The 25,835-nt window shown below is 42.7% G+C and overlaps 1 protein-coding gene across 4 annotated transcripts in view; it reads left to right on the forward strand.

The window, feature by feature from the left end:
* PDGFRA (platelet derived growth factor receptor alpha) overlaps positions 1–25,517 on the forward strand; it is a 61,742-nt gene extending 36,225 nt beyond the window's left edge. For 3 of the 4 annotated variants that reach the window (XM_068278566.1, XM_068278567.1, XM_068278568.1), the window contains exons 7-23: positions 230–419; positions 2,357–2,472; positions 4,834–4,960; positions 5,050–5,243; positions 6,384–6,478; positions 6,562–6,694; positions 7,175–7,279; positions 7,372–7,482; positions 7,944–8,106; positions 9,198–9,364; positions 10,449–10,558; positions 10,651–10,773; positions 11,274–11,385; positions 12,686–12,785; positions 13,104–13,209; positions 21,714–21,949; positions 22,541–25,517. In XM_068278566.1, coding sequence (XP_068134667.1) covers positions 230–419; positions 2,357–2,472; positions 4,834–4,960; positions 5,050–5,243; positions 6,384–6,478; positions 6,562–6,694; positions 7,175–7,279; positions 7,372–7,482; positions 7,944–8,106; positions 9,198–9,364; positions 10,449–10,558; positions 10,651–10,773; positions 11,274–11,385; positions 12,686–12,785; positions 13,104–13,209; positions 21,714–21,949; positions 22,541–22,688 — 2,336 coding nt within the window. In that variant the 3' untranslated portion in view covers positions 22,689–25,517. The remainder of the gene's footprint in view (positions 1–229; positions 420–2,356; positions 2,473–4,833; positions 4,961–5,049; positions 5,244–6,383; positions 6,479–6,561; positions 6,695–7,174; positions 7,280–7,371; positions 7,483–7,943; positions 8,107–9,197; positions 9,365–10,448; positions 10,559–10,650; positions 10,774–11,273; positions 11,386–12,685; positions 12,786–13,103; positions 13,210–21,713; positions 21,950–22,540) is intronic. The other variant, XM_068278569.1, reaches the window with a different exon arrangement.
* The last annotated feature ends 318 nt before the right edge of the window (positions 25,518–25,835 follow it).

The following is a 25,835-nucleotide window of genomic DNA, read 5'->3' on the forward strand; positions in this document are numbered from 1 at the left end:
TTATTCATATGATGAGAGATATCACCCAGGAGAAAACTTAGGAGAAAATGTTAATTGGATTGGGCCCAAGATGTACAAAACAGTATTGTTTTAGAAGGTAGGCCCTGAAACATTGTTAGTGAGTTGACTTTCGTCAATATGCTGCTGCTTCCTTTATTTGACTGCTATTCATGTGAATTTTATTTTGAGAAACTGACTGGTCTTGAATATGTCAACATTTTTGTTCCAGATAAAGGATTTGTAGACTTGAAGCCTAACTTTGGTCTGCTGGAATTTGCAAATCTTCATGAAGTGAAAGGTTTTTCCGTGGAAGTTCATGCCTATCCTGCACCAAAGATGTTCTGGCTGAAAGACAACTTAACATTGAATAATAGCCTTACAGAGATTACTCCTATCATCACTGTAGTGAAGGAGGCAAGGTAAGAGCAATAGTGTCTAGCATCCTTGGCTTACATGCTCAATTGTGGATTGTTTAGAAAACTATGCTGTGGTATCTGTTTATCGCAGTGTGTAGTGTTGTCAGGGCTGCCTTTAGGGCATCACAGAGGGGACTGCTGTATGGGGCCCGAGCGAACAGTGCCACACATGGGTTGCCCATTAATGTGAGAGAGGTGCTGGGAGGCTCATCCAGGAGTTATCTTAGTCAGTTATTTATTCAAGTAAACCTGAGATGAATGGGAGAAAATAATTTTTAATTACTTGGGACTCTTTCCAGCCCCCTGTAGTCCATAAGCTCCCTCCATACCCTTCCAGTCCAATCTGTTGTGCTCCTGTAAAGTGCACACAATCCAGCTGGGTTGTGGGGCACAGCACATGTGCTGTTCCAGGCTGGATATCTCCTCCATCGTGCTCCCTTAGCTGGGAGCGTTCTGTGCAAGCACAGTTACTGTCTTAATGAACAGAGTATATGCAGAACGCTCCCAGCCAAGTGAGCACGTGAAAAGCGGACACACGGGCGTTAGTGTGTTCGGGCCTTCAAAGATTGTGATTTGCAATGTGGAGGATGAGGGGATTGAGGGGGGGCTCAGTAGGTTTGACCAGTATGGTCACACTGCTTATTATGCCTTTCTATGTGGACCAGCAGATTGAACATGGTAATCAGTATACCTTAAAGAGAACCCGAGGTGGGAATTTATTATGCTAATGGGGCACAGAGGCTGGTTCTGCATACTAACACCAGCCTCTGTTGCCCCATGCTGTGCCTCAAAGACCCCCCTGCGCTCAGCTAAACCCCCCGCAGTGCTGGCGACATGCAGTGTCGCCAGCACAATGTTTATCTAAGCGCTGTCTGTCAGCGCCGCTCCCCCGCCTCCTCCGCATCGGCGCTACCCGCCCGCGTCACTTCCCTCCTATCAGCGGGAGGGAAGGGACACAGGCGGGTACCGCCGATAAGGAGGAGGCGGGGGAGTGGCGCTGACAGACAGCGCTTAGGTAAACATTGTCATCAGAACTGCGGGGGGTTTAGCAGAGCGCAGGGGGGTCTTTGAGGCACAGCATGGGGCAACAGAGGCTGGTGTTAGTGTGCAGAACCAGCCTCTGTGCCCCATTAGCATAATAAATTCCCACCTCGGGTTCTCTTTAAGCAATTAGAGGCGGTGGACACGCCCAGATGGACTCCACCCTTCCTCATCCCTCCAGTATTTAAATCAATGCCTGACATGGCAATTTAGCTCTGACTTGGGCTATCTATATGGGGGGCATGCTGTGACTTGGTGGGGGGTGCACGTTTTGATATGACTACTGTATATATGTATAGCACTCTTTGAAAAAGCCGTGAGGTGAAACATGTTAGGGAACCATTATACAGCACCTTGTATATTGCACCTGCACTACGTTATTGCGTGTCGTCCATTTCAGCAGGCACATTTGAGAGGACCTGATTATAGGTGTTTGAGGGGTGAATTGTATACCCATCCCCCCTCAACACTATTCCTCCACATGTGCCTTATTTAGGTATTGTCCTTTTTCTTTTTTCTTTGATGGTGGAATAGCTACACCAGTCCTCCTTATACATATACAGGAAGCACTGGGGGATAAGCAAAGACCTCCACTATTCTCAGAGACCTATGAATAGATAATTTTTAGGACTTTACCAGGGGACACAGAGTCTGGTGATCCCCCCTTGTTTTATTTTAAACTGATCTAACTATTTGCAAGGGATCCATGCTTGCATAATTTATACCTATAGGGCTTGTCCTTGGTGACTCAGTGTATATATTCATTTCCCTGGTATATCACTCGGATAGTGTTTGACCAGTATGGGGCCCAGATATTTCTGATGGGAGCCGGAGTATTGTGTTCATTATACTGCATAAGTTAATGCAATACTGTTTACCTCAAATTGTGTTTTAAACAGGTACTTAAGTACTCTGAAACTCATTCGTGTTAAAGAGGAGGACAATGGTGTTTACACGCTGGTAGTTGAGAACGATGCTGAAACTAAAATGTACTCTTTTCAGCTGCAAATTAAAGGTAATTATAGCCTTTTTTACATTTTAACTAAGTAATTCAAGTAAACTCTATCCTTGTTCTTATTCACACTTTATGGAAGTTTAAGCTATATTAGTCGTCTTGATGAATTTCTATAAAGTGGACTTGAATATGCGATAAACAAATGTATCTACAAACCTAGTTTGGTTTTAAAGAATCTAGGTTTGACGATGTAAGTGCTCTCTGCCATCTGCTGATCCTAAAAGAGGAACAAAACTAAAATACCTTTGGGGTCTACATGAAAAGGGCGCCGGTAAAAAAGGGCGCCTGGTGGAGCCCATATATATACCAACTTCGGCTACAAAAAAGGCGCCTGGTGTAGCCCATATAAACTTCGGCTACAAAAAAGACACTTGGTGTAGCCCATATAAAAACTTGGGCTACAAAAAAACCAAGGAGCCTGGTGTAGCCCATATAAAAACTTCGGCTACAAAAAACTCCGGGATGTGTTAATTACTATTCCCCCTCCAGGCCGCCATGGATAGTGGGGGAATGAAATAATTCGGCTTCCAGCGCTTGTAGCCCATATACAAACTTCGGCTAGAAAGAAACTCCGGGATGTGTTAATTACTATTCCCCCTCCAGGCCGCCATGGATAGTGGGGGAATGAAATAATTCGGCTTCCAGCGCTTGTAGCCCATATACAAACTTCGGCTAGAAAGAAACTCAGTGATGTGTTAATTACTATTCCCCCTCCAGGCCGCCATGGATAGTGGGGGAATGAAATAATTCGGCTTACAGTGCTTGTAGCCCATATAAAAACTTCGGCTACAAAAAAAAAAAGTCAATAATATGGGCTACAGAGGGGCACCTTACTGTAGCCGAAAAAAATATGGGCTACAAAGGGGAGCCCGCTTGTAGCCGAAAACCTTGTAGCCAAAAAAATATGGGCTACAAAGGGGAGCTCACTTGTAGCCTATATCAAAACTCGGGCGCCCTTTTCTACACCTTGTAGCCCATATTTCCAGAAATAACATTGATGTCTATGGCGGCGCCCTTTTCATACAGGCAGCTCGGGCGCCCTTTTCAACCGATCCCTACCTTTGACCATATTGCACCCACGGCATTATAAATAGAAAATACAGCAGTACTGCTAAGCTCCTCCTACACTATTGTTTAAAATATTTGATAATAATAATATTAATAAGTGAGTTTCTGCATCAAATTCAAGCTACCGCCATGTTTAATAATGCAAATGCATGAAAAACACAAACATATGAAAATTGCAAACGCATGCGATTTCAAAAGTGTATGTGGAATAAAAACACATGCGATTTTCCTGCAATTTTGTTTGCATTTGTGATTCTGAAAGCCTATGTAGTAGCTGCCCAGCTTGCAACACAATCCGCCTCGCTAGGATCTCTGGGTGAGGGGAGAGTCTTCAGTATACAATTAGTTAACTAGTGTTTGTACTCCAAAAAAATAAGGATTTCATCTTCAAATTTATTGTTAGTCATTTTGCAAGGCATGATCAGTTTTTTAGTTCTGCTTTAAGTTCATTCAGTCATGTGGAATAATGATGAGCTTGCCTATTTATCATCAGGATAGTTTGCTACCATCCGGAATGTTTGTCACAGCCACACATAAGGTTTATGACCCCCGGTTACGTATCAGGGATAATTCTCTGCAGTTCAGGGCTAAATCTCTGTTTGAGACTGTGACTTAAAGAGGAACTCCAGTGAAAATAATGTAATATAAAAAGTGCTTCATTTTTACAATAATTATGTATAAATGATTTAGTCAGTGTTTGCCCATTGTAAAATATTTTAAATCCCTGATTTATATTCTGACATTTATCACATGGTGACATTTTTACTGCTGGCAAGTGATGTAGCTGCTGCTTGCTGTTTTGGCAGTTGGAAACAGCTGTAAACAGCTATTTCCCACAATGCAACAAGGTTCACAGACAGGAAACTGCCAAGAGTACATCCTCAGAATTTCTTTGTGGGAGGGGTTTCACCACAATATCAGCTGCACAGCGCCCCCTGATGGTCTATTTGTGAAAAGGAATAGATTTCTCATGTAAAAAGGGGTATCAGCTACTGATTGGGATAAAGTTCAATTCTTGGTCGGAGTTTCTTCTCTTTAAAGGCCTGGTTTATTATCCCTTACAATGGGTGGGATAAATAGTAAAAGGAAACATGGGCAAGTTCTAAGTGGGATTGTACTGTGTGTATACTTGTGTACATTATCATGCTACATGTCATCTCTAGTATGCATTCATTTTTGTTCAGGAAATATATTTCTATGTGGTATTTTAATAATTGAGTATGTAAAATGATAGAATATTCAACAACGTTCCCATTACTCATGGATCACTTGTTTTTTCTCAAATTCTCCCAGTTCCTGCTTTGATAGTACAATTGGTAGATGATCACCAAGCCTCATCTGGCCAGCAGACTGTGGAGTGTCTGGCTAAGGGAATGCCTGTTCCTGATGTGGAATGGTTGGTTTGCAAGGATATAAAAAGGTAAACAGCACAGACAACATTTTATGAAACATGACTCTTGGTCCCATGTTATCATAGAGCTGGTTTTTGACAACATGTTACTTTTGCAGGTGTAACAATGATAGTTCCTGGTCTGTATTGGTGACCAATGGTACGGAAATCACTATGGAGACTCACCAAGACAGCAAAAACACAGTGGGGAGTCACGTGACCTTTAAAAAGGTTGAAGAGACTGTGGCCATCCGATGCTTAGCAAAAAATGATCTTGGCATTGTTACGAGGGAGTTAAAATTAGTTGCACCTAGTAAGTAATGCTTAAATCTTCATAGATATTTAAAATGTTGTTTAGAAGTATTTATTTACTGTATGCTGTTCCCTTTTATACATTACTCTGCTGAAAAGTTACTAAGCATACACATCCTACTTGGATACTTTCTGTTACTTGAATAGTGCAAGATTAAACTAGCCATTCAATGGCAAATTCACAGTCTTGTGCAAATTAGTAGCAGAGTCATAATTACTTCCGACAGCTAGAATTCAGTGTGCTTGACGAAGTGTAATCTTTAGAAGAGTTTTAATTTGCTAAGCCAGTGCAAAAAGCCATTGGGTGAAGAAAGATACAGCTGCTTCCATAGAGCAGTCAGAAGAATGAGAGATGAGTGGAGATTTGTGTAGGATATCTATATACAGTGCATTACATGACATCAAATAGTGGCTTCAAACTTGTCATATAAAGTTGCCCATACATCAGACGATGTATGGGCATGGGCAGATCAATCTAGAGAAAGATCTCTCATGATCAAATCTGATCAGAGAGAGACCTGTTGCCTGCCTATACACCACAGGCTGATTCCTGATCACTTTAATGCTGAAATCGATTCAGAATCGGCCTTGCGACGCCACATCCGCTGCCTCACCAGCCCGACGCCGTCCATCCCCCAATGGTCAATGTGCCTTCCCGAGGGGTGCCTATTGCACTATGCATTACCTGTCCATGTCCGCCAATTGTTCAACGCTGGCTCCGGGCTCCTCCATGCATACATGCCCCCACGTGTTTGCCTGAGTAACAGCCTTGTGACGCGACATCTGCCACCCTGCCAGCTCGATGCTGCCCCCCTAATGGTCAACGTGCCCCTTTAGATCCCAGCGCACTATGCATTACCTCTCCGCGTCCGTCAGCCCGAAAATGGTCAGCCCAAAATTGGACGCATTGTTGATGTACTTGGTGGCACTGATTTTCAGCTGATTTTATTAAAATAATCTAATCAGATGGTCGATCGGCTGCCAAGTTGCCTGATGTATGGCCAACCTTAACTGTATAAGCCAAACTATGCATTAAGAGTCAAATAAAGGGCAAATTGGTTCTTTATTTATCTGTTATCACAGCTTTTGGTGCAGTATATTTTTGTATGTTTTAATTTAGTCTTCTATTTGCTTTTCTCAGCTCTGCGATCTGAACTAACAGTGGCCGCCGCAGTGCTTGTTCTTCTCGTCATTGTCATTATATCACTGATAGTCCTTGTCATCATATGGAAGCAGGTAGGAAATAGCTTTCCCATACGGACATTGTCAATATCCAGTATTTTCAAGTATATTCTCCTAACACCTGGCCTTCTTTTTAGAAACCAAGATATGAAATTAGATGGCGTGTAATCGAGTCAATCAGCCCTGATGGACATGAGTATATTTATGTGGACCCGATGCAGCTACCTTACGACTCCCGATGGGAATTTCCAAGAGATGGACTTGTTCTTGGTAATATAAGCATGAAATGCAAACTTATGTCTTTTATGCATTGCCTGTCTAGAACTGATTTTTGGGATTTGTCGAAGGGAGTGACTCCCGAAAAGCTAGTCCTATAACAATGTTAGAGCAAATGAAGAGTGTATGCCCAAAACTTTACTTCCTTAATCTGCTATTGCCGTATGTAGAGATGACTATCCATCTGAATTTCCAGCTTTGCCTCTCTACTGTTCTCATCTCCATACTATTAAATACATTGATAAATAAAAGATCTAGGGGGCAAAGGTGATGGCACCTCTATAATAATTCTGCTATATGAAAATAGGTGAATGTTTTAATGCAAGCATGTGTTTCCAGAGAAAACTGAAATATGTTGAAATTTAATGTAGTCCTGCTATTCTGAGTTTTAAACAGCCTTGATTGACTTGATTTATGTGTTATTTGATACTGTTGAGTAGAGCCAACTATAGTATTGTATGTTATAATGTTCAGGTCGAATCCTTGGATCAGGTGCCTTTGGGAAGGTTGTTGAAGGAACTGCCTATGGACTTAGTCGCTCACAGCCTGTGACGAAAGTAGCCGTGAAAATGCTTAAACGTATGTAGACTATTGACCTGTCTCTCTACCTATTTCATTTTTTTTGTCTGTTTGCACAACAGTTTTAATGTTATTTATATTCTTCTCACTAGCCACTGCTAGATCAAGTGAGAAACAGGCTCTGATGTCGGAACTGAAGATCATGACCCATCTTGGACCTCATCTGAACATTGTCAACTTATTGGCCGCTTGCACCAAATCAGGCATGTTATAGTTTTGTCTTACCTCCTTTATCATCATTAAACTTTAGTGTTATCTTAACTTTGAAAATTAAATCCTCTGCCACTGTCTTGAAAGTGCCAAAGTATTGTCTTTTGCTAATGGAAAATACTTATTAAACCTTGATACTTGGATTTGTTTTAAGGCACGTACACACGTCATACTGTAGCAAACGGCAGGTCTGTCAGACCCTCCCACTGGGCGGACTTTCTGCCGACAGTAGCACGTGTGTACACACTGTCGGCAGACTGATAAGACTGCTTCTGAAAGAGCCGCTCAGCCTTATCAGTCTTCCGACAGTATGTGCACACGTGCTACTGACAGACCTGTTGTTCGCTAATGTATGGCGTGTCTATGCACCTTTACTGCTCCTAACACCAGAGAGTTGTAGGTGGTCATTTTATCTAAAATCCAAGAGCTTAATTGTTCCATTTCTCTCTTACAGGACCTATTTATATTATTACTGAATACTGCTTTTATGGGGACCTGGTGAATTATCTGCACAAGAACCGGGACACATTTCAGAGCCGACATTCGGAGAAGTTAAAGAAGGACCTTGATATCTTTGGTCTGAACACAGTTGATGAGAGCACCAGAAGGTATGAAAAGTATGGCACCTTTTTATCTTTCTACTTTTATGCTAAATATTTTATCACTTTAAATGTAAACAAATGTACTCTATAAACAGTTTATCAATGCGTTTAAAACTGTTACCTAAATGGTGTTAGCTTGAAAAAAGTCCCTGCTTTTATTGAATGAATATGAGATCACTGGTACATCTGAGCATGTTTTTGTAGTATACCCTCCTCTGCCTTCACAAAAGCTGACCAGATTATCTCCACTCCTATATTATAGTATTATAAAGGTACTGCTTCATACAGCACAGTGTTGACGAACACATTGTATCCAAGTGATCAGAAAAACAGGTGTTCTTTACATGGAGATCAAATGTACCTTAATGCAATCCTGAGAACAGATTGCTTAATGAATGGTTTGGGTTTAGTTTAATTGTTGTCTGCAATCCTCAAAACAAGAAGATATAAACAGTACTGCACGGCCACACATTGAGTCTGATGCATGAAAGGCTGATCATTTTGCCATGTGCAGGCAGCACACGGCAATCTTACCAGTCCTGGTACCAGGGAAGCACCGCCCGTTACTCTATTGGCACCAGGCATGTTATTGGGATAGCGCATGTTGCTATGGTAACAGGTGATGCATGTTACCATAGCGACATGCTTGTTACTGCAGTCATGCCCGTGGCACGAATAGAGTAGGGGGTGGTGCTCCCCTGGCGTTATTACCAGCAAAATGTATCATGCGTAACCTTCACATAGCAAAATGGCCAGCCTATTGTGCATTAGTCCTATTATTTCAAAACGGCATACTGAATAGAGCAGCATAACGCAGGATCCAGTCTTATACTAGCATTCCTGTTCAGTCAATATTATACTTATTCTATAAATATAGATAATAGCTCCCATCAATGAGATCTGATTAGCCAACACTTCTAACGTAGTGATCACATAGACAACAATAATCATATTGGAGTAAGGTTTGTGCAATTTCTGTATGTGAATCATCTAAACACACCCTACACTGGATTATTGGTTTTATGAAGTCTGTAGATGTTTGTATTTCTCACTATGACTAAACACATATCTGTGCTCACATTTCCACTTTGCTGTGTGTATTACAGCTATGTGATTTTATCCTTTGAAAACAATGGCGACTACATGGACATGAAGCAGGCTGATAATACCCAGTATGTGCCAATGCATGAGATGAATGAGGCCTCCAAATATTCTGACATTCAGAGATCCTGGTATGACCGCCCAGCCTCTTACAAGAAGAAGCCCATGTCAGGTAAATAGATTTCCAGCATAAATGAACTCTGAAGTATGCATTTCATTGATGTGGATGGATGCCATGTATCGCTAAAGAACAGTTCTTATAAAACGATCTAGGTCCAAAAACGCCCAGGTGTGACTCTTCTGATAGCATGAAGTATATCAAAAGTGAAAGAGAGCCTAAAATGCACATATCAGCAAGGCCGGATTTATACTTTTAGTGCCCCTAGGCCAACTTTCTTGTTGTTCCCCTTCCATGTGCAGCAGTGTCCCCTATTCCATGTGCAGCCCCCTCATCCATATAAAATGTCCATGAACAGGAGCCCCGTCTCCTTCATTGGGCAGCAGCAACCCTCTTCCATGTGTTGTACCCCATTTGCAGCTTTCTCCTCCACATGCAGCAACCCCTATTCCAAGTGCAGCGGCCTCCTTGGGCTGCAGCCACCCAAGGACTGGGCCTTTGTGGCCTTTTCAAAAATCTGGCCCTGCATATCAGATTAAATCGTTTTGTCGTCTAAAGAACACCAGAAGCTATAGTTGTTGGCTCTTGTTGACTACACTACACTTCAGTTTCCTTGTACTGTAGAGAGAGACCATAGTCATGTCACTAACTGTCCCTTAGAGGAGATCACAATCTAATCCCTACAATAGTTACATATATATATAGTTTAAAGACATTAGGGGTGTCCGATGACAGACTTCAAAATCTACTTGTAGGCACTCATGTCCTGAAACTTGCCATTGTCTTTGAGAAATAACACTGTTGCTTGTAACAGTAAGTCTCCAATGAAGTCTATTGATAGCAGCTAAACACAGCATCTCGAGCATTTCTGAGACTAAATTGTCCATGTGATACATTCCTTAGGCATGTCCAGGTGCAGATTCACATTAGACATATGCAAGAGGTTAGCAGACAAAATTCTTCTGCCATTCCAAATCAGCTCTGCACAACACTTGTACCCAAAGCCATACGACATAAGCCACCATGCCTGAAACAGTGGGTTGAACTGTGAATGTTTTGAATTGCTTTATTTATGTAGTTTAGCACTTCTTTGTTTTGTGGCATTCCAACATAAAATGTCTATTTTTTCTTAACACAGAAGTGAAAAACCTATTCTCAGATGATGGCTTTGATGGTCTAACTATGTTGGACTTACTAAGCTTCACCTACCAAGTGGCCAGAGGCATGGAGTTCTTAGCTTCAAAGAACGTAAGCATGGTTGATATACCGCTTGAAAAGTTGTGTTGCACCCGAAGTGCCCTGCAGGCTGTAACGTCTCTCTCTTGTTTATGCCCTTGCAGTGTGTACACCGCGACTTGGCAGCTCGCAATGTTCTACTGGCACATGGAAAAATAATCAAGATCTGTGACTTCGGTCTGGCTAGAGACATCATGCACGACTCTAATTATGTTTCAAAGGGCAGCGTACGTATCCATTCCACCCCTGGTTTACAATTTAACATAGATGGAAGATTGTAATTTTCATGGCCATGTTTGATTTTAGAGCAGCGATGCCTGGTGAATGTGTAGTCTAAAGTAAATTACATGTCATTTTTCTAATGTCTGTAAACCCTAAATCACTAGCTCCTTTTACCCAGCCACACCCAACCTCCATCAGGCTCAATGCTTTACTCACAAACAAGGGTAGCAGAGCTAGTCCGGTAAATATTTTCTGGGATTATAGATTGTGTTATTTTTTTAAGGCCTATACCAACCTGACCACACTTTAGGGCTTGTTTGAAAGTAAAGCAGTGTAGTTTTTATCTTCAGCCACGAGCTGAAACAGCTCTCCTAATTGTGCCTTATAGATATAACTTGTTGTCACATCTGTAATTTGTATGGAGCCACACCCAAATCTTCTTTGCTGGACTTTGCTTCCATATTTCTTTACAGTACTGCTACAGCTCTTGTGTCTTGCTTTACAGACTTTCCTCCCAGTGAAATGGATGGCACCAGAAAGCATCTTTGATAACCTCTACACGACTCTTAGTGACGTGTGGTCATTCGGCATCCTTCTTTGGGAAATATTCTCTCTTGGTATGTGTTCTTTACTTTATTCTTACGAAAATTGCAAAATGAATAGAATGCTTAGACAAGCCAATCAGCATGACCCCCTTCCATAGAGCCAGCTGCTAAATTCTTCAGTTGACTGTTAAAATTGGGATTATACTCCCCAAACTAAAATTTCAGTAACTACTCTTAGTTGCATAAAAGAAAATTTGAAAGCATTCACAGTTTTCCAGTGTGTAAAATTGTTTATTTTCAATGCAGAGAGCAGTAGAAGTTTCCTTTTCGCAGGTCATTGGCAAAGGCAAGAATGTCACTGTGCTTGTGTCTTCACTCTGCCTCCCTCACTCTGTTGAACAGACACATCGTCCAGGCTGGCAGCAGGAAAGTCACTTTAGCAGAAAAGGAGAGGGGGCAGGATGAAGAGTGAAGACACAGGCACAGGGAGATTCTTGCCTTTGCTGATGACAAGAGATAAGCAAGCTTCTACTGCTCTCTGATTGGGATGTGCCAGCTTCTCCTCAGACTTGCCACATTGACCGCAGTATGTATCTCCTGGCAGTGTTGCACACATGCCTGCGAGTGCGTGTCCACAGCAATGCATTCCAGGAGATGTGCAGCAGGCACTATTTTTTCCTACATGCAAATCATAAGTAACCTATTGATGAATTTTTTCTGCTTCCGAATATGTGTGTAGGAAAATGCAGCGAGTCAGCCCAAGAAGAAACTGTGCCTTAGGTGAACTGAGTTATTATACTTTAAATGGATACTTATAGTAGTCCCTCTTATAACATAGATGTGGTAAGATTCTACTAATGGCCAATTTAAAGTGAACCTGAGGTGAGAGGGATGTGCAGGCTGCCATATTTACTTCCTTTTAAACAATGCCAGATGCCTGGCAGACCTGCTGATCTATTTGGCTGCAGTAGTGGGCGAATTAGATCAGAAACAAGCATGCAGCTAATCTTGTCAGATCTGACAATAATGTCAGAAACATCTGCTGCATGCTTGTTCAGGGTCTATGGCTGAAAATGTTAGAGGCAGAGGATCAGCAGGACTGCCAGGCAACTGGTATTGCTTAAAAGTAAATAAATATGACAGCCTCCATATCAGTCGCACCTTGGTTCATTTTAACACCAATCAGGCAACAGACAGCACTAACTAGAAGCAATGCTGGGTTTATGTTTTTATCATTACAGGGTCTCTTTAAATCAGACAGGTTTAAGTAGATGTGTTAGTTGTATTTTAATGAATATGCTGCTTATTGAGCTACACTTGGCGTTTTGCCAAAAATTAAGCATAACTATAATTGGTGTATTTGTATTTTAAGGTGGAACCCCATATCCGGGAATGGTAGTAGACTCTTCATTCTATAATAAGATAAAAAGTGGCTACAGGATGGCGAAACCGGAGAATGCTACCCACGAAGTGTAAGTATACTTACCCCATACAAGTATTATTAGGGTAGTTAGCATGGACCGATACTGCTGCATTCATGCAACCAATCGATGGTGCCTTACAGGTGTATCAATGCGAAAATAGCAACCGATGCTCCACACAACACCTTCTAATTTTTGAACCATCGCTTTGCACACACTTGACCTGCTTGATACAGTATAATTCTACTGTATATAACCAACCTAGGTTGGTTATATACAGTAGAATTATACTGTATCAAGCAGTTGTTGCTGATAGGAGCTGATAGGAGATGTTAGAAGACTTATTTTATTGCTGTTTTTGGTCTTCAGGTATGACATCATGGTGAAGTGCTGGAACAGTGAGCCAGAGAAGAGACCTTCCTTCTACCATCTCAGTGAAATAGTGGAAAGCCTTCTGCCTGCAGAATATAAAACGGTACTCCAACTTTCTTTGTATGCTATTTGTATCTGGCTAGTTAACGATAACATGGACTAGAGCAGTAACAGAATTACCATGAAAAAAAAAATACCATATTTATATTGTTCACACCATAAGACAGACACACCTGACCATGAGCCACATCTACAGGATGAAAACCAAAATATTTTAAACCTGGGGCGTCCATGGGGTAGAGGTGTCTCCTGGAGTGAAAGTAGCTGCCAGGTCTCCAGGTCTGCCTCCCCAAGCTGCCTCTCCAGCACCACAGTGCAGTCCCCGACCCCTGAACAGTATAACGGTAGTGCAGTACACTCACCTCTCCGGCCAGTGTGCTCCTTCCTCTCCGTATCTTTCTGTATGCACATGCTGCTGAAGTCACAGAGGAGGCACCATCAATGATGGCAGGCTAGTTTTATAGCAGGCATTGCACAGAAATGGGATTTGGTGCCAAAAGTGTTCACACCTATTGTATATCACTATTATAATATATACAGTTAAATCCTTCCTGAAAGGTTGACTGCATACCAGGGGCACATACAGCCAGCCAATAAGCAGAGTAGCGCAGGGAGTGGATGTAATATTTACCTGTTCCAGCTGCACACAATCTGCTGCCAATCGCCGACTCCCGATCACGACCGATGTGAGTCAGGGAGGCAGTGAATGGCAGCAGGGAGTGTGTGGCTGTGAAGCATGGAGGAGACCCATGGAGCAGGTAAATATTACACAAACTCTCTGCACTACTCTGTTTGAGGAGAAGTGGCCCCCCGAAGCCTCTGGACCCTACCACGATCCCAGGGGTCATGGGGCTATTTTTACGCCCCTTCTGAATATTGTATCCTATAGAGCAATGCTGATCCCTGCTAGCAGGCTTACTTAGATGTATAGATAGAGGCACTCATATACCCTTCAGATTGATCATTGCAGAGGAACCCCGGCAGGCAGGGTATCGGAGGGAAAGACTGGAATGCATGTTAGAAGCAGATCAACTAAAAGTAGATATTTATTGCTCATTAACCTCAGTACAGTTTTATGGCTGAAATGCACTAGAGTGATTTTCGGAGCATTTAGAGAACGATTCAAACCGCTCGCAATGTCCCTAAACGCCCAGCTAATGTTATTGGATGGGCCAAATTCCACTGGAGCAATTGCAATTACCAAATCGCAAAATGCAGGACATGCAGCATGGCCTAATCCAGGCATGGGCAAACTTGGCCCTCCAGCTGTTAAGGAACTACAAGTCCCACAATGCATTGCAGGAGTCTGACAGCCGCAGTCATGACTCATAAAGGCAAATGTATTGTGGGATTTGTAGTTCCTTAACAGCTGGAGGGCCAAGTTTGCCCATGCCTGGCCTAATCGCTCATCAAAACCTACACAGAGCAATTTTGCTAGCATTTTAAATTTACTGCACACTGTGACAAAATTAAAATTCATTGAAAGGACCAATCAGAATTAAAAACGCTAATCGCTACACAATGGCTGGCAAAAACCTTACACTTTTTAACCACTTGCCGACCGCCTACTTCATATTGGCGGCGGCAAAGTGGCAGCCCCAGGACCACGTAACGCAGATTGGCGTCAGGTCCTGGGGCACTCTCTGGCCGGGGATCGCGCGCTGGGATGCGCGCGCATCCACCGGCAATAGGCTTCGCCCACCCGCGACGTCAACCCGCCGGCCAATCGGAAGCGCCGGCGGGTTGTTAACCCCGCGATCGCCGCTACAAAGTGTATAATACACTTTGTAATGTATACAAAGTGTATTATACAGGCTGCCTCCTGCCCTGGTGGTCCCAGTGTCCGAGGGACCACCAGGGCAGGCTGCAGCCACCCTAGTCTGCACCCAAACACACTGATCTGCCCCCCCCTGCCCCCTGATCGCCCACAGTACCCCTCAGACCCCCCCCTGCCCACCCCCCAGACCACCATTTGCACACAATCACCCCCCTAATCACCCATCAATCACTCCCTGTCACTATCTGTCAACGCTATTTTTTTTTTTAGTCCCTAAACTGCCCCCTGCTCCCTCCTGATCACCCCCCCACCCCTCAGATTCTCCCCAGACCCCCCCAGACCCTCCCCCCCCTGCGTACTGTATGCATCTATCCCCCCTGATCAACTGTCAATCACCTGTCAATCACCTGTCAATCACCTGTCAATCACCCGTCAATCACCCCCTGTCACTGCCACCCATCAATCAGCCCCTAACCTGCCCCTTGCGGGCAATCTGATCACCCACCCACACCAATAGATCGCCCGCAGATCCGACATCAGATCACCTCCCAAATCCATCGTTTACATCTATTCTCTCCTCTAAACACCCACTAATTACCCATCAATCACCCATCAATCACCCCCTATCACCACCTGTCACTGTTACCCATCAGATTAGACCCTTGCGGGCACCCAATCGCCCGCCCACACACTCAGATTGCCCTCAACCCCCCCCCCCTTATCGATTCGCCAGTGCATTATTTACATCCGTTCTTCCCTGTAATAACCCACTGATCACCTGTCAATCACCCCCTGTCACTGCCACCCATCAATCACCCCCTGTCACTGCCACCCATCAATCAGCCCCTAACCTGCCCCTTGCGGGCAATCTGATCACCCACCCACACCAATAGATCGCCCGCAGATCCGACATCAGATCACCTCCCAAATCCATCGTTTACATCTATTCTCTCCTCTAAACACCCACTAATTACCCATCAATCACCCCCTATCACCACCTGTCACTGTTACCCATCAGATTAGACCCTTGCGGGCACCCAATCGCCCGCCCACACACTCAGATTGCCCTCAACCCCCCCCCTTATCGATTCGCCAGTGCATTATTTACATCCGTTCTTCCCTGTAATAACCCACTGATCACCTGTCAATCACCCCCTGTCACTGCCACCCATCAATCACCCCTTGTCACTGCCACCCATCAATCAGCCCCTAACCTGCCCCTTGCGGGCAATCTGATCACCCACCCACACCAATAGATCGCCCGCAGATCCGACATCAGATCACCTCCCAAATCCATCGTTTACATCTATTCTCTCCTCTAAACACCCACTAATTACCCATCAATCACCCCCTATCACCACCTGTCACTGTTACCCATCAGATTAGACCCTTGCGGGCACCCAATCGCCCGCCCACACACTCAGATTGCCCTCAACCCCCCCCCCCCTTATCGATTCGCCAGTGCATTATTTACATCCGTTCTTCCCTGTAATAACCCACTGATCACCTGTCAATCACCCCCTGTCACTGCCACCCATCAATCACCCCCTGTCACTGCCACCCATCAATCAGCCCCTAACCTGCCCCTTGCGGGCAATCTGATCACCCACCCACACCAATAGATCGCCCGCAGATCCGACATCAGATCACCTCCCAAATCCATCGTTTACATCATTTCTCTCCTCTAAACACCCACTAATTACCCATCAATCACCCCCTATCACCACCTGTCACTGTTACCCATCAGATTAGACCCTAATCTGCCCCTTGCGGGCACCCAATCACCCGCCCACACCTCAGAACGCCCTCAGACCCCAGCCCTGATCACCTCGCTAGTGCATTGCTTGCATCTATTTCCCCCCTCTAATCACACCTTGAGACACCCATAAATCACCTCCTGTCACCCCCTAGCACACCTACCCATCAGATCAGGCCCTAATTTGCCCCGTGTGGGCTCCTGATCACTCGGCCAAACCCTCAGATCCCCCTCAGACCCCCTTCCGATCACCTCCCCAGTGCATTGATTGCATCTATTTTCCCCTCTAACCGCCCCCTGAGACACCCATCAATCACCTCCTGTCACCCCCCTAGCACTCCTATCCATCAGATCAGGCCCAATACATCCTGTCATCTAAGAGGCCACCCTGCTTATGACCGTTTCCACAAAATTTGCCCTCTCATAGACCACCTGTCATCAAAATTTGCAGATGCTTATACCCCTGAACAGTCATTTTGAGAAATTTGGTTTCCAGACTACTCACAGTTTTGGGCCCGTAAAATGCCAGGGCAGTATAGGAACCCCACAAGTGACCCCATTTTAGAAAGAAGACACCCCAAGGTATTCTGTTAGGTGTATGATGAGTTCATAGAAGATTTTATTTTTTGTCACAAGTTAGCGGAAATTGGATTTTTATTGTTTTTTTTCACAAAGTGTCATTTTTCACTAACTTGTGACAAAAAATAAAATCTTCTATGAACTCACCATACCCCTAACGGAATACCTTGGGGTGTCGTCTTTCTAAAATGGGGTCACTTGTGGGGTTCCTATACTGCCCTGGCATTTTAGGGGCCCTAAACCGTGGGGAGTAGTCTAGAAAACAAATGCCTCAAAATGACCTGTGAATAGGACGTTGGGCCCCTTAGCGCACCTAGGCTGCAAAAAAGTGTCACACATGTAGTATCGCCATACTCAGGAGAAGTAGTATAATGTGTTTTGTGGTGTATTTTTACACATACCCATGCTGGGTGGGAGAAATCTCTCTGTAAATGGACAATTGTGTGTTAAAAAAATCAAAAATGTGTCATTTACAGAGATATTTCTCCCACCCAGCATGGTTATATGTAAAAATACACCACAAAACACATTATACTACTTCTTCTGAGTACGGCGATACCACATGTGTGACACTTTTTTGCAGCCTAACTGTGCTAAGGGGCCCAAAGTCCAATGAGTACCTTTAGGATTTCACAGGTCATTTTGAGACATTTGGGTTCAAGACGACTACTCACGGTTTAGGGCCCCTAAAATGCCAGGGCAGTATTGGAACCCCACAAATGACCCCATTCTAGAAAGAAGACACCCCAAGGTATTCCGTTAGGAGTATGGTGAGTTCATAGAAGATTTTATTTTTTGTCACAAGTTAGCGGAAATTGATATGTATTGTTTTTTTTTTCACAAAGTGTCATTTTCCGCTAACTTGTGACAAAAAAAAAATCTTCTATGAACTCACCATACCCCTAACGGAATACCTTGGGGTGTCTTCATTCTAAAATGGGGTCACTTGTGGGGTTCCTATACTGCCCTGGCATTTTAAGGGGCCCTAAACCGTGAGGAGTAGTCTAGAATCCAAATGCCTCAAAATGACCTGTGAATAGGACGTTAGGCCCCTTAGCGCACCTAGGTTGCAAAAAAGTGTCACACATGTGGTATCGCCGTACTCAGAAGAAGTAGTATAATGTGTTTTGAGGTGTATTTTTATACATACCCATGCTGGGCGGGAGAAATCTCTCTGTAAATGGACAATTGTGTGTAAAAAAAATCAAATAATTGTCATTTACAGAGATATTTCTCCCACCTAGCATCTGTATGTGTAAAAATACACCCCAAAACACATTATACTACTTCTCCTGAGTACGGCGGTACCACATGTGTGGCACTTTCTTGCACCCTAAGTGCGCTAAGGGGCCCAAAGTCCAATGAGTACCTTTAGGATTTCACAGGTCATTTTGCGACATTTGGTTTCAAGACTACTCCTCACGGTTTAGGGCCCCTAAAATGCCAGGGCAGTATAGGAACCCCACAAATGACCCCATTTTAGAAAGAAGACACCCCAAGGTATTCCGTTAGGAGTATGGTGAGTTCATAGAAGATTTTATTTTTGTCACAAGTTAGCAGAAAATGACACTTTGTGAAAATAAACAATTAAAATCAATTTCCGCTAACTTGTGACAAAAAAAAAAAATCTTCTATGAACTCACCATCCTCCTAATGGAATACCTTGGGGTGTCTTCCTTCTAAAATGGGGTAATTTGTGGGATTCCTATACTGTCCTGGCATTTTAGGGGCCCTAAACCGTGAGGAGCAGTCTTGAAACGAAATTTCTCAAAATGACCTGTGAAATCCTAAAGGTACTCATTGGACTTTGGGCCCCTTAGCGCAGTTAGGGTGCAAAAAAGTGCCACACATGTGGTATCGCCGTACTCAGGAGAAGTAGTATAATGTGTTTTGGGGTGTATTTTTCCACATACCCATGCTGAGTGGGAGAAATATCTCTATAAATTGACAATTGTGTGTTAAAAAAAGAAAACAATTGTCATTTACGGAGATATTTCTCCCACCCAGCATGGGTATGTGTAAAAATACACCCCAAAACACATTATACTACTTCTCCTGAGTACGGCAATACCACATGTGTGGCACTTTTTTGCAGCCTAACTGCGCTAAGGGGCCCAAAGTCCAATGAGCATCTTTAGGCTTTACAGGGGTGCTTACAATTAGGCACCCCCCAAAATGCCAGGACAGTGAACACACCCCACAAATGACCCCATTTTGGAAAGTAGACACTTCAAGGTATTCAGAGAGGAGCATAGTGAGTCCGTGGCAGATTTCATTTTTTTTTGTCGCAAGTTAGAAGAAATGGAAACTTTTTTTTTTTTGTTTTTTTGTTACAAAGTGTCATTTTCCGCTAACTTGTGACAAAAAATAAAATCTTCTATGAACTCACCATGCCTCTCACTGAATACTTTGGGATGTCTTCTTTCCAAAATGGGGTCATTTGGGGGGTATTTGTACTATCCTGGAATTTTAGCCCCTCATGAAACCTGACAGGTGCGCAGAAAAGTCAGAGATGCTTGAAAATGGGAAAATTCACTTTTTGCACCATAGTTTGTAAACGCTATAACTTTTACCCAATCCAATAAATATACACTGAATGGGTTTTTTTTTATCAAAGACATGTAGCAGAATAACTTTCGCGCTCAAATGTATAGGAAATTTTACTTTATTTGAAAACTGTCAGCACAGAAAGTTAAAAAAGTCATTTTTTTGACAAAATTCATGTCTTTTTTGATGAATATAATAAAAACTAAAACTCGCAGCAGCAATCAAATAGCACCGAAAGAAAGCTGTATTAGTGACAAGAAAAGGAGGTAGAATTCATTTAGGTGGTAGGTTGTATGACTGAGCAATAAACCGTGAAAGCTGCAGTGGTCCGAATGGAAAAAAAGGCTCTGGTCCTTAAGGGGTTTTATGACTGCAGTCCTTAAGTGGTTAAAATCGCTACCAAAAACGCTCATGAAATCGCTTACAAAACGCTCATACAAAACGCTAGCAATTGTGATTAGCGATAGCATTTTGTAGTGGGTTCCAGGCCTTAATGGGTTTTCCAGTTTTTGAATAACATCATTTTTGTGGACTGAGGGAAGATAGTTGACAGCACTTAGATGTGCCATCCCACAAAGGGCAATGCCTTAAAACCTGATCACAACATTGGGGTAAAGCAGGGGTTATTTGCAAAGCTATGTAGACATTAGATTCTACGAGAGACATATCTTTGGAAATGTGTGTTTAACCTCCCTAGCTCGTCCAGAGACGCCGGAGGTCACCGCTCAGGCCCCGCTGGGCTGATTTGAATTTTTTTTTTTTTAAAAAAAACATGCAGGAAGCACTTTGCTTGCTGCGTGTTGTGTCCGATCGCCGCCGCAGATCCGCCGCGATGCAGGGCCCCCCCAGGCGAGACCCCGTGCGCTGCCTAGCCAATCAGTGCCAGGCAGCGCTGAGGGGTGGATTGGGTCTCCCTGTGACGTCACGACGTGCATCGTCATGGCGACGGGGGAAGCCCTCCTGGAAATCCCGTTCAGAACGGGATTTCCGGATGGGTGATTGCGCCGGCGGGGATCGGAGGGGTGGGAGGGACGCCGCAGGGAGGGGGGAATCATGTAGCTAGCCTAGCGCTGATATATTTTAAAAAAAAAATGCAAAAAATGTTCCCGCGGCCGCAGGGCCGCGGGAATCAGAACGCCAGGCAGGTTAAGCTCTAATCTAGGGGTATGATTAAAATAAGGCTACACATTATCTTAGTGTAGGGCCAGTTCTAGGAACAATGGTGCAAAATTAAAAGGGGGGCCCCCAACAGACTCTCCCAACCAAAGAGCAGGCCCTTTGTTGAAGCCAAATTTCCCATGTTGACCCTTGACCCAACTTCTGCCGCCCCAGATCACCCTCCACCTAAGCTGTGCTCCCCAGAGCTCCCTGCAGTGTCTTTGGCAGGTTGACGTCGCACCTGTCCCGTGCTGTCAGGTCATAAAGGAGAGGCGACCCTCCAAGGATGAAGTTGGGGAGTGCATGGAGCCACAGACTGACAGAGGAGCGCATCAAGCGGGACAGGTGAAACACTACTGTGCCAAAGACATTGCAGGGGCCGTGCAAGTTGGGTTGGGGGCACCTTGTGGGGCCCTCCAGGCTCTGGGGCCCTGGGGCAATTGTCCCCTTTGCCTCTACGGAATGCATCGCCCCAGTCTTAGTGCCACCTAAAGTCACAGCAATATACAAGATTCAGAGTTACCAAGGGTAGCTGCTAACTTCTGGATACCGTGAATAATATAAACCTATTTGTGGAAGCTCATCCATACATAAACTGCAAGGGAGGAGCAAGTGAGAGGGACAGCACACTACAAGTGCATAAAACAAATCCCCCAGGTTTACAATTTTAAGGAAGCTGTAAAGCTAGTGTCACACAACTTATGAACATTTCATTTCGTTTTTATGGCAGTGCTATGAGAAAATTCTTCATGACTTCCTGAAAAGCGACCATCCAGCTGTCACTCGTGTGAGCTGTGAAATCGACAATGCCTACATCGGAGTGACCTACAAGAACGAGAATAAAATGAAGGACAGAGACAATACATTTGATGAACAAAGACTCAGTGCTGATAGTGGCTACATCATCCCTCTCCCAGACATTGACCCTGTATCAGAGGATGAGTCGGGCAAGAGAAACAGACACAGGTACCTTCAAAAATGTCCTTGTCACCTGTCATGCCTGGAAAATCAAAGTAGCTGCAGATTGAAACATAAAGATTGTGTTTAATCAAATTAGAAATTAGCTTGCATAGCACTGATGTGTGCATATATGTTTTTTCATTAACTTATTTCAATGTACAATAAATAGTGATGACCTCAAATTTCATAAAGTAGTAATTTTGCAACAAAATTTGCAATCACGATACTAAATCGTGATGCAAAAAACTATTGAAAATTTTATTTCACACATAATAGTAATTAGAATGCGTAATTTTGCATCAACTCATCATTTCTCTAACTATTCATCTTTGTGAAAAAGCCCATTGACTTCAATGCATTTGGTGAAAATAAATTTTCACATGCATGCTCATAAAATGTTTGCACGTATACTTATTTATGCGACAATATGTTCAAATTACTTTAGTGAGTTCTGTGAATGCAATGTCAAATAATTTTCACAAATTAGGCAAAACCAAAATTATATGCCAAAAAATTTGGGAAAATTACACAAAGTTTAATAAAAGCAAAATCATCCATTAGTATCAACACTAACAATAAAACATACTTTCATTTCAGCTCTCAGACCTCCGAAGAAAGTGCAATTGAGACTGGATCTAGCAGCTCGACCATCGTCAAAAGAGAGGATGAGACCATTGAAGACATTGAAATGATGGACGACATTGGAATAGATTCTTCTGATCTGGTTGAGGACAGTTTTCTTTAGGTTAGATGTCTCTGATCCTTCCCTGCAATCATTCCGTGGAAAGAAACAAGAAAGAGCCTTTAAATCCAGGGATTTCTATTTTTGTACTTAAACCACTTTATTGTGATGGACAACGTGACGGAATTACTGGCGTTGCCAGCCACACGGTACTTTCTTGGAACTGCGTGTGCACCTCCCACACAAGTACCAACTGGAATAAATGGATGTTAATAAATGAATAAATGGATGTTACTAAGGCCGGCACTCTAAACTCTTCCAATTGCAATCTCTATCATGCGGTACATCGTAGCATCTCAACATATCCTTATATTTTTTTACGTTTATGGACATAGATCAAAACCGAAGCCGTGTGCTTCAAGGGCATTCCTGCCTATACGGGACGGACATCGACCAGCAGCTGCATTTCATCAATGTAATTATGTAAATAACGGAGAAATGAACTATGTGATTATGTGAACTAGTGAAAAGAGACCACTCAAGAGTTCTGTGTGCTAATCTTTATTCCATTGGCTGCTGATACGCAAATGTCAAACACCTTTGAAACCACTTTAAAGAACCATTGGATAATCGTATATTTCTTTAACAAACTTTAACATCCGGTAAAGAAATCGTTGGGGCTGGAGGCCCTGGATCACCATTGGCGCTCATGTATTTCTTTAAAAACTTTAACATATGGTGGAATTAAATAGTGGGGTATAGGTCCTAATAAGTGTTGGCGCTTTCATAACTTTTGTTTTTGTGCAAGTAACACAAATATTAGCATCAATACTAGATGTATTTTTGATAACCCATTGTAATTAATTGAAAATAATATTTTTTTAACAATGGACTTTAAAGATTTCATGAACTAATATGAAGTCAGTTGATATCGTTGTGGATTAATACGATGATGAAATAACTCGTAATGGAGGATTCTGCTAACATGCCGTAGAACTGACAATAGGTTTCGCGTAAAAACTGTTGACCACTACAGTTTGTATTAATGAGGCATATAGAATAGATTAGGTTTGGCTCCAGCACTGCATTTTGTACAACTTTACAAAGTAAATTCAACTAACAATCAGTATTTCTAACTGGATTAATTACAATACAATACAAGCATTAGTCAGATAATATACGTCAGTACGGGGGAAAGGGGGTCCCTAGAATGAGCAGCCTAGACAATGGTTGTGAAATAATAAGTGGCAGTGTTGTCACTGGAACCAGTCCTGAAGACTTGATGGGGCCTAATAATGTTCCTGATGAACTATACTGATGGGGGCTCCACTGAGAGAAGTCTCTGCTTGTCCTTGATGTGTGCCTCTTATCCGAGACAAGAAAATTTGTGAGAAATCTGGCGACACACAATGCATTGCAAGAGATCATCACATTAGCAGGCCCCAGGGCATTAATTGGGATTTGACCAAGACTAACAGCCGATGTCTGTGAATAATCTTGCTTCGTTAGGTTTTCGTGCTCCAAAAGTATTGGTAACATTATTTCTGTTACATGATTTAAAGAGGAACTTTAATCAAGGATTGAACTTCATTCTAATCAGTAGATGATACCCCCTTTCCCATGAGAAATATCTTCCATTTCTCAAATAGAGCATCAGGGATGTCTGTATAGCTGATATTGTGGTGAAAGCCCTACCACAGTGTGATGTCATGACCAAGGTCCTGACAGTTTTCTGTATGCTAACCTCGTTGCATTGTGGGAAATAATGGCTGTTTGCAACTGCCAAGCATACAGTATCTCCCTCTGTGCACAGAACTCTCAGAAACAATTTTTCAGCAGACATCACCTGCCAGTTCCAAAGATGTTGCCCCCTGTAATAAATTTCAGAATGTGAATCAGGGAGAGGAAAGATTTTACAATGGGCAAACACTAACTAAATCATTGATAAATGAATATTGTAAAAATATAAGCAATTTTATGAATTACGTTATTTTCTTTATAGTTCCTCTTTAAAGATTCGGTAAACCGAAAGGTGATATTTCTATTAAAGGGAACGTCTTACTTCCTGACTTCTTATATTTCTCAGAGAGTCTAGTAATGAGATTTACCTAGTCTAGTAATGAGACATTACTCCAGTACAACCTGAGAATTTTACTGTTTACACCGACTTTGCACCGTTTTCATTGGGCATCATCGATGAGACGCAAATCATTTCTCCCTGCATTCAAATTTCATGTAAATTATTTGCAGCTTGAAATGGATTGGACCAATCAGAATAACTTACTGTCAATTTTATTGGTCCAAGATCAGTTCATGTGAAAGGGATCACTTTATCTTTGGCTGTTGTTAACTCAGCTTTGTTAACTTACCATTGGTAACAATTACTCTTCAATTCATACTGACAACAATCCAAACTATAGCAATCTAAACTGGAAATCGGTTGAAAGAACTAACCAAGTGGACCAAATGTAACAGATTAATATATTTTACAGTGTTTGGGCTGATGTTATCATGATACATTCCTTTTTTTTACCATATGTGTAGCTTTTCTTTTAGGTCAGTGAAATCAAAGTTGAAATCATTCTCAGTCAACTTAAAATGCAATTTCTTAAGTTTCAGAACTCACTGCTATCAGGAATGAGGTTTGTTTTTAAAAGTCCTACTTTGCAATGAAGGACGTAAGCTAAGATGATGTTATACATCAATTTTGTATATTTTATTACTATATACTCCTTAAATACTGCCAAAACAAGTATGTTAAGCTGTATCACTGCCTTTGTTTATGTGTTTTGACTGTGATGTACTCCACAGATGCGTTAACTGTTGCACTTTTAAATGTTCAAAAATATATTTTAGAATAAAAAACCTATGTGTTTTTAAAACAGAATTAAAGACTGAAGACTTTCCATCGGGTTGTGGGTAAAGAGGAACACTTTGCATGTACAATATGTAGAACTGGCAGTGCTCTAAAAAAATTGTGTAAACCATTTTCTGGCCAACTACCCCAAGGTCCACACTGTGTTTGTTTGGTAATTAGAGGTTAGAGTCCCTTCCTTGAAGGATAATCTTATCACGGTGGAGGGGTCCAGTAGGGGAACAGTCTGCATGCAAACTGTTTTTGGAAGCTAACATCCTCCATTATGTTAATTTTGGTGCCTCTGTTTTGAATGCAAGTTGTGTATCTTGCCCATAATTAGGCTCTGCACATCT

Source organism: Hyperolius riggenbachi, chromosome 1, assembly GCF_040937935.1.
Source record: "Hyperolius riggenbachi isolate aHypRig1 chromosome 1, aHypRig1.pri, whole genome shotgun sequence".
NCBI classification, from domain to species: domain Eukaryota; kingdom Metazoa; phylum Chordata; class Amphibia; order Anura; family Hyperoliidae; genus Hyperolius; species Hyperolius riggenbachi.